General features: G+C 37.6%; 1 protein-coding gene across 1 annotated transcript in view; it reads right to left on the minus strand.

The window, feature by feature from the left end:
* The window catches only part of LOC127863491 (NACHT domain- and WD repeat-containing protein 1-like), a 17,088-nt gene extending 9,545 nt beyond the window's left edge, over window positions 1–7,543 (minus strand). The window contains exons 1-5 of the mRNA XM_052403038.1: window positions 7,420–7,543; window positions 6,056–6,141; window positions 1,415–1,531; window positions 532–683; window positions 108–225 (exon numbers count right to left, since the gene is read on the minus strand). Coding sequence (XP_052258998.1) covers window positions 108–225; window positions 532–683; window positions 1,415–1,531; window positions 6,056–6,141; window positions 7,420–7,528 — 582 coding nt within the window. The 5' untranslated portion in view covers window positions 7,529–7,543. The remainder of the gene's footprint in view (window positions 1–107; window positions 226–531; window positions 684–1,414; window positions 1,532–6,055; window positions 6,142–7,419) is intronic.
* Between the last annotated feature and the right edge of the window lie 2,343 nt (window positions 7,544–9,886).

The raw sequence follows: 9,886 nt of genomic DNA on the forward strand, positions 1-9,886 counted from the left end.
ATTCTGTATTAACGTTTGCATATTTTGAATCTCTTGACAAATCCATTTATGGAAAGATAACAATAGTCAGCAATAAAAAAATCGGCCTATAAAAGTCCTAAACGAACTTCCTCTTTGGCGACTTTCTGCCTGTTTTTGTCCTTGCTTATGAAATCCGGCAGGTGCGTGCTGATGGATGCGAGGATGTAAGCGGGAGGAACCGCGTTGTCGTCCCGGGAATACCACCTGTTCAAAGATATGAACAATAGACAAAAGCTCGGAGGACTGTACGGAGGACTGGCTAAATATTCGATGTCAGTTGCGCTATTGCAAACAAAGATAAATTATTTATTATGATTGTAATGTTTTGGAATGAACACAATTAATCATAGCCAACCTTTAATTTTGCAGTTTAAAATAAAGAAAATACACGGTACAACAATGTGTGTTCGAATCAGTTTATATATAAGAATATACAACCATATACCCATCGCTGAGAAATCTTGTTTTAAATAACGAGATAAATTGACCCGGACAAAAATTTGTTCTCACTTGCGGAAGAGCCGGATGGTCGCCGGGTCCTCGACCTGCACCATGAGAGACTCGAACTCATCTGCCAAAATCACTCGGGGGAACGCGATATAGCCATACTTGTGGGAAAGGAGTGACTGCGAAATGAACCTTGCCATTATAAAAGCCTTGTTCTGTGAAAACTGGATTTAATGCATGTGCGTAAAGTGTCGTCCCAGATCTGCATATGTAGTCAGTACATTCTCATCAGGGACGACTCTTTCCGCTTTTCCTTATTAGAGAAGACTCTTATCGAAAATCCAGTTTGGGCGTAAAGTATAGACCCTGTTTAGTCTGTGTGCATTGTACAGGCTAATTCGGACAACGCTTAACGAACCAGCATTAAGGCCAGTTTTCCAAGAAGGGGGCTTATAAGTTATGAGTAGTGACTTTTAATATGGGCGTACAATTTGCATATGAGTTGACGAAAAACCAACCAACAGGCACATAGTATTTTAATTTACTTATTTTACTTATTGGTTGAAAAGCGATCGCATTACATGTCAAAACTTTTTAAGTTGTGTTTTAAGTTTAACCGTGTGTTTGCTTTATATAACATTATCAGTATTTATGCCACCAAACAAAAGACAAACCAAAAATCAAACAAACGCATTCTAATGAGGAAATCATAAACAACAAATGATCAGCATCACCGCAAATAATTCATAGTTAAGTCACTGTGAAATGCGTGTTTTGGACAAAGAAACATAGCAAGCAAAACGAATGGGCGCAATACGATTGCCATAGTAATACAAACCGTCTTTTCTGGTGAATGATACTAAACTTGTTACCAGTTAATATGTCTGCGTCTTATCTTGCGTTGCGTCTTACATATGGACAAAATACAAAAAAGTTTTTCATTTACAACGAAGCTGGGCCCGGTGGAGAGCTTTTGATACAGCCTGAGTTCCCTGAGACAGAGTTCAGTCCCCATGTGATCATCAGTGGCCTCGTCTCGTACACCCCAACGCATGTCCACTACCTGAAAGACAGAACAAGGAACCCTTGACACCGCAGCTTTAAATCATCTACATTTTAATCGGGAGCTCCTGTGGACGATCCTGATTTATGCTGGGTAATGTTTTAGTTGAGTTACATTTACGTCGCGCTCTGAGAAAACAGGGCGTAATGCATTGCGTAAAGTGTCGTCTCAGATAAGCATATGCTGTCCGCACAGGCGTATATTTTTTCGTTTAACCGAAGTATCTTTTAAACGAAAATCCAGTCTAGCGGAAAGTGTGGTCCCTCATTGGCAGATGGTATGAGCTAATCTGGGACGCCATTTTACGCGCATGCGTTAAGCTCTGTGTTCCCTGCGCCTAAACTCAAGGCACATGATGCATTGCATTAAATAATGAGACAAACACAAATTATGATACATATCTTTTATGTATATGTTTATTAATAAAGACTCGCCCTTTCACATAGTATTACCAAAACTGCTTAAAAGTTTCTTTGTGATAAACATAATACTTATACACGAGTTCTCGACATCCAGACATGGCATCCATTTTACCTCACAAACTTCGTTTGTGGAATTATAATAGCAGTATTACAGAACTTTGCGGAATATCAATAGCATTAGCATCTTAGGTTAAGCAAAAAAAACAAACAAGTTAATTGTGCACGTGTAATTATAAGATAATGTCTTGACAAACTTGAGAATATCAGCACAGTATTTATTTAGGTTATGAAACTCGGAAGAACGACGAATTACCAGAATATAGAGTTCACATGTTATATTAGTATTGTCTTCCGGATCATCTGCGTGATAAAGACAATGTTTTTTTCAACTAATACAGACCGTTCCAGAATCGATAAATTGACCGCCGCCATTGTCAGTCACGTGACTGTCCGCCATTACAGTAACACTACTGCCAACTTCTGCGAGTCTGCGATTTCCAAAAGCCAAAGACGTAGAGAATACCCGCTTCGCCGATGTCGGATATATACATTACTTAATGAATTATTTATAAGCGATAATGATTTTTTTTTGTGAAAATGATAATTTGAAGTTGAGATTGATTGTTTCAAATATTTTTTTTCAATGCTTTCGTGTATTTGTTTTTGTGTTTGTAAACAAGTGGTAACCATCGGCGAAAATTTGCCGGTTTGGTCGCTCATATTATGTCTTTTTGGACTTCTTACTTTTAAATTGTTACAAACAATTCACCCATGAATTGTTGTGTTGATTTTAATAGCCGCAACATCAAGCAGATTATATTTTAATTAATACTTATTAAAGATTCTCGCGCAATTAATTTCCGCTTATTGTTTGAAATTGGTCTCAACTGGTAAAACTCTATATTCTTAATTCGTAGCATATTGTATGCAGTATGACATTTTTGATACGCCTTCCATTATTTTTCTTGTTCTAACTGAAATCAGAGATAGAAAAATTGTTGTTTGGATTTAAATTTAATTTTGTGAGGTGGAATTACATCTGTTAAAAAAAACCGAACTTTCGGGAGAGTGATATTGATCGTGGCGATTATTTAGGTGATTATATGGAAGATGAAGAGAATGTGAATATATCTAGTTGAATGGATTTTCATCTTTGGAATTATGTAACAGCTATACAGCTAACAATCCTTAAAAAATGTATTTTATAGGTCTTTGCAGTAACGCAAAACTTATGGATAACGACACATGTTTAGACAATTCATCGAAAAGAAACTCCGAAATAAAAACACCTAAATAATAATTCAAAAATATATTATTTAGTGCCAAACGAATTTATTAATACATATATTTGCATCTTTACAACGCGTCATAAGCATCAAAGTAAAGATTATCTGAAGACTGAAAGGCCGACAGTTGGACACAAGAAAGAGCTCTATGCATAAGCCGTCTTATTTTTTGCAGAAAAGCTTCAATAAATATTAATACATCTAATTACAAAAATATAATTATCAATGGCATGAGTACGCTAGTGTGATAAACAAATGTATCATAGAAAGTGTAAGGTGTGCATTGACAATAAACGTACTACAAAGCCCTATTATAAGCGAAGTGCATGACGGTATTTACATGAAATTTTAATTTGATGGGTTTTTGTACAGAGAATGAGGCTATTGAGGAATATACAACTGAAAAACACAACTTCACATGATGCAAATTGAACTGTGTATTAATGTTTATCGAAAACTCGTTACTAGTGAGTATGAGTGACAATTATCTTACATTTTAACACACATATATCTATATATATTTTTTTTAAACATTATTTACCCCCGGTGGTGTCAAATGTAATTTATTGTTTTTAGCATAGTGCGGTTACGCAAGTATGCTCATGTTAGAGCTACATTTCGAAAACCGACATGGAACGGTTGATCATTATGAAGCCTTACCTGATCAAAAATCAGACGAAATATCTATTTAATATAGTATATGGTAATTCTAACATTTTTTTATTTAGAAACGTTTTTCTTCCAAGAATATTGCTGACACCGTTTTTAGTGAACTTTTCTAAGACCGTTTTACGTGAAAAAAACTTCTAAGAAACTAAAACAAATTTCGTTCGTAAAACAATTCTGTTCTGGTTGATAGTGATCTCACACCTACTTTCTATTTCCTTTGTTTACTGTTCTGGGAGAGGTCAAATTCATTAGGCCCTGGTTTAAGGATATGTAAAATTTCATTGGTTAATTATAAATAGAAATTAACATATTCTCAACAGGAAGTGGGGCATAAAGCACTTTCATTCTTTGTAAATGTGTAAAAAATAGCGGAGTACGATTCTTTCTTCTTTCTTTGTAAAAAAGAAATGTGGCATCGAATTTAATGGATTCGCGCAAATTCTGGACGAGTGTTGTGTCTGTAAAATATTAAATGGAATGCCGTAATTGTATCAAGTCGGAAAAGAAAACGGATGGTTGCATAATGGTATGCGTGAAATAATAAAATTCTACGTATTTATTTTCATAGTTATGTCACGTCACGATTTGGAATTCCCGTTTCTAAAAATAGAACATTTTGGTAGCATGAACCAACAAGGGAGGCGACTCGTGATGTCAGAAATTGTTAAAATTACAATAAACTAAATAATCGAGTCATGAATAATCGAGTCATGGCTCTCTAAACCAGGGACCTATACTGTATAGGTCCCTGTCTAAACAAATCATCATATTTTCCTCGAAGGCATGTTTTACACTTTAGACTGTTGTTCTGGTTTTATCTTTTGGAGATATTGATAGGGTAAGCATAGGTGTTCACTATTAAATACCTGAAATAGGATAAAGTTAGAGATTAAAGTAAAAAATGGTACTGCAAAAGGTTAAAATCCACTAGAAAACGGCCGAAAAAGAAGGTGCAAAAACAGTCGATTTTGATTTGAGTCGAATTATTTTTTGGTTTGAACATGACATATCTTTGTTATTGCTTAAATCGATTCAGCTAAGAATGCCCGTCAATAAAAAGTACGGTAATGGGGGTCTCTATGTGCAAAATGTTGTATTTATTTTCGCTCAAATTTGTCGCTTTTACATTGAAACATATAAAGAAACTATTTAGTATATTTTGACCTAAACATTTATTCAGCAGCACCTTCCCTGTATCTTGCAACTATGCTTTCAACGCCATCGGCGCTCTCGTTATGATGTCGTTCGTGCATTGCCGTAACATTAAATCGTCATACGGAATGACGAAGTTTTGATTAACCGACACCCGCTAAATACGTTTATGTTTTTACGAAAATTTTATAATTATTAAATACTTTATTTTTTTCATAAATAAAACGGGCTTTTATGTTAAGGTGTACAATTGCTGATTTTCTATATTGGACATAACTTTTAATTTGTACAATATGTAACATATCTAATGTACGCAATTGTTAAGTATGTCTGAATTAAATTATTCAACCAAATGACTGCTTAATACTACCAGAAAGAGAATACATGGTGGCAACATTTATTGTGTCATCTGCCACCCAGTGTGGTTTATGGCCCCATGTTGTTAGTTAAGTCAGGATAATATCTGATCAAAACGAGATAATTGGTTTATGCAGAACAAAGGGGGCAATTAAACAATGGAATGCAAAGGCGTTCACGATTTTAAGATTGATGTAAATAATCAAATGATAAATATTGCATTTAATAAGTTGTTTTTAACGCGTCAACGTGTTTATTTTCCTATACAAATACCTAAAATTATGCATGTGTTTGCAAACATGTTCTGTTATAACACTACCTTGACATCCCCCCTAGCCGAAACAACTTTATTTCATACAATTTGCATGACAAACAAAAGAGTTTTACCAAAAGAAAGAAATGCATCCCTTGAATAACGGTGCTCTCTTATATATGTAACCGGTTGTTAGGCAGTAGTGTAATGGCGGACGCGGAGAGTATTCAGGGGAGATAATTGGGTAATGACTAAATTCTGGAACGGTCTATAGTAGCATACACCGACAAACTGATTACTTAAAAGAAAAGCACAACAGCTATTTTAAATTTGCTTTACATCCGAGTTGAAAGTGTTTGCGCATTTCGTCAGGAGCACGACTGACCTGAAATTCGTATCCAAAGTTGCGGCAATGTTCTTTGATCTTCGGGTACGCCTCCCTCATTAACATGTTCCGTTCGTGCTTGGTGTCTGAAATTTAAATTGTAAGGGTATGCGGATTTATAACATTATCACATTTTAATACATTTAGCTTCTTTCCAGATTATCTCCAGATTAAGTTTAGGCAACGTGTAATGCACTTCAAACATACAAATATATGTGAAGAAGCCCGTATATTTGTGTGTCACATAACATATAACATGTAAGTATATGCATTGTGACTTTCATCGTGCTTTTAACATTAAACTAACAGATAGTAAACACTCTCGATGATGTGGCAATCAATTATTGACCCCGCAATTATGTAAGACAGGAAATGGCGTTGGAATAAATTTATTATGCAACTCCCCGTCTAATCGTGCATACGTTCACAGATTTAACTCTCCAGGTACTGCGGCTACTCACCATACGTTCCCAGGTTTAACTCTCCCGGTACTGCGGCTACTCACCATACGTTCCCAGGTTTAACTCTCCCGGTATTGCGGTTACTCATGCATACGTTCACAGGTTCAGCGTGCCCGGTACTGCGGCTAATATCCCGGAAATGCGGCTTCTCATGCACACGTTCTCAATTTCAACTTCCGCGGTACTGTGGCTACTATTCAGATCCATCGGTATTGCGGCTACTCATGCATACGTTTCCTTGCCCAACATCCCCGTTACTGCGGCTAGTATTCAGCTCCCCCCCCGGTACCGCGGCTTCTTATCGTACAGTAACAAGTGCATCATCCCCGATACTTCGGCTACTCATCATACGTCCTAAGGTTTTAACTCCTCCGTAGCTGCAGCTACTCACCATACGTTCACAGGTTCAACTTTCACGGCACTGCAAATATTACATTCAAACGTTCAGGTCCTCCGACATCGCGGCTATTCCCCCGGCACTGCGGTTACTCACAACTCCCCCGGTACTGCGGTAAGTCATGCATACTTTCCAAGGTTCCACTCCCTTGTACTGCCGCTACCCACTAGTTTGAGCTCCCACAGTACTGCAACAACTCACAAATTCCTGGTACTGCGGCTATTCATTCGTACGTTCCTATTTTCAGCAATCTCGGTACTGCGGCTATTTATTCCCAAGTTCAGCACCACCATAACTTCGGCTTCTCACATCTCCTCCGGTACGGCGGATACTTATATCCACCAGTAATGCGGCAACTCACCAAGTTCAAAAACCCTGGTACTGCGGCTACTTACATCTTCCCTGGTACTGCGGATACTTAACTTCCCCGGTACTGAGGATACTAAATTCTCCCTGTTCTGCGGCAACTTACCAGGTTCAACTCCCTCGGTACTGCGGCTACTCACCCGTGAAGGTGCTGCTGGTGAAGATACGCACAATCTTAGCGGAAGGTGGGCATATCAGATGCGTGTTCCCCCGGAGAGCCTCGTTCCGGAGCTTTATTTCCGGTGACATTTCTTTGCTGTCTATTCGCGCAATTTTCTGTAAAAAGTAATCAGCGATTCCTTTAGTAATTATATATGAACCTTGTGGCTATCTTCAGGACATACACGAATACACTTCACCAAACATCAGACGATAAACTAATAAGATTATTTTTTATAGAAACATTATTGCTAAGAACCGGCGTATATGATTAAATAATAATCGGTCAATACGTATATAATGAAATGACATTACCGTTTTAAATAAATTTTCCAATTCATCGATTTGACTCAACATATTGTCTAGTTGTCGTTTCTGATCTTCTCTGTAAAATGAGATCATTCAATAATATATAAAAACGAAATACATGTTCTAATAGTCAGTGGTATACAACGGTACCAATCATTTTGAGCGTGCATTATTTTAATCTAGAAACAAAAACATATGTATTTTTGCGAGAAATCGGAAAGTCAAAATGTTCGTTCTTTATTGTCTTGAGAAAATATTCTAAACTAACCTTAAAAAATATATACACACTCATAATAGCATTATCTCCACTGTATTATAAAATCGTATTCTAAGTAAACCCCCTTTGCAAACGTACACAGGTAAGCGTTATTATATGAAACCATAAAAAACATTCACACTCAAGTCAATCACTTGATATATAATACATTATGAAAATTCATTATGTTTTTACATCTTGGCTTTTTCTTCCGAAGAAATGATGCTGGCCCCAGGATTATTAACTATGGCTCCAGTTTTCCCTGCAGGCGATGTCACTGGTAACCCGGATGTGACTGGTAACTCGGATGTAGATGGTGCAACTGCAGTTGTCGCCACGGCGGGGCTGTTATCCAAAGTTATCTTACTGCTTGGTGCAATTGGCTTCGGATAATAACCTAATCCGGAACCCATATTTGCCCCATCTGTGAAGTCATATGTTAAAGATGTGCGGGTGAGCCACATTTGAAAGAATGTTTATATTAAATGTGGTTTTTTAACAGTTTATATGTATGTTATTATGAGTATGAAATACAAAACCTTCTGATATACCAACGCACCCTTTTTGTCAAAGAAACCAAAGAACTTATGTTTTAACAGCGTGTCCACTTTCATTAATAAATGAACATATATTCAGTTATTCACGCGATTATTTTCCTTATTTCAAAAAAGTCATTTGGACTTTAATATCTAATATATAATCCGGATATTTTACTGACTATGGGTAAACATTGATAATGTTCATATGGATATATACGGTACGTATTCCGCATGTCAGCAATGCAGTGTGTATTAAACTTTTTGTAATGTTCATGTAAACCAAGTTATCTATTACGGGTTATATGCACTTTTGTCGGTTAATGTATATAAAAAGTGAACCATTCAATCGTATTGGCGTTACCTTATTCCTTCATGAAACGGCTTCTGATGGGTGATTTCGTTATTGATAAAATACTTTAGTTTTGATCCAACAATGCAAAAGAACAATTAAACTTGTGAAGTACACAATCAACAACGGTTATCCATGAGGTTTTGTCATCGTTAACTTTACGTTAGGAAATCAAAATAGTCTTTCTTCGAAAAAAACGGAATTGCATAGAATTTGGTTTCGTAAGAGTGTTACAGCAACAATGTGCAGGTATACGCACCGAATTATCGCGTAGAGGGCATTTTAACTACATTCCAGGGATTTGTTTTACAAAAACAAAGTGACTACATGATACAGAGTTTTTAAAATTGATTGAAATAACCATAGTGTAGCTAAAATGACCCGCGTCATGCGGAATGTGTCATTTGTCATATGCATCATCCGTCGTAATGGGTGTATGATGCGCAACCTGTGTTGCTCTAAGTGTGTGCTTTATGTATCTCGCTTACAGCCTCACACCTGGATACCAGCGTATGCTGGGAAAAAGGGAGCATATTCAGTCTCCCTCTTCCAGGCATAGCCTCTCATGCATCAAGACCGCTGTGGCCCAGAAATGGGATCCTCCGCGAGGTGATGGATGGTAACGGGGCACCTTGCGGCCCCAGGCTAAACCACAAGGTCTCGGAGGAAACTAGGCCCCTAGATACTGGACTTGCATGACCCCCCGGCGCGGGGACATGCTCTGCAGTTTTGTAAACCTAGTTCCCAGCTATGGGTCAAATAGCTCCACTGCCTTGTGGATGCCTTGGGAGAGGAAAAGGCTAAGGGATGATACCCCGACAGAAAACCGCTGCTGCCTTGCAGTCCGTCGTTGGATCGACAAAGGCTAAAGGAAAACAACCTGACAGAAATACACTGCTGCCTTGCAGTTCGTCGTTGGCTCGACAAAGGCTAAAGGAGGGGTAACCTGACCAAAACCTAGAGAGTTGAAATCAGAGATGCTGGGCCAACTGGCA

This window comes from Dreissena polymorpha, unplaced genomic scaffold, assembly GCF_020536995.1.
Source record: "Dreissena polymorpha isolate Duluth1 unplaced genomic scaffold, UMN_Dpol_1.0 chrUn010, whole genome shotgun sequence".
Classification (NCBI taxonomy): domain Eukaryota; kingdom Metazoa; phylum Mollusca; class Bivalvia; order Myida; family Dreissenidae; genus Dreissena; species Dreissena polymorpha.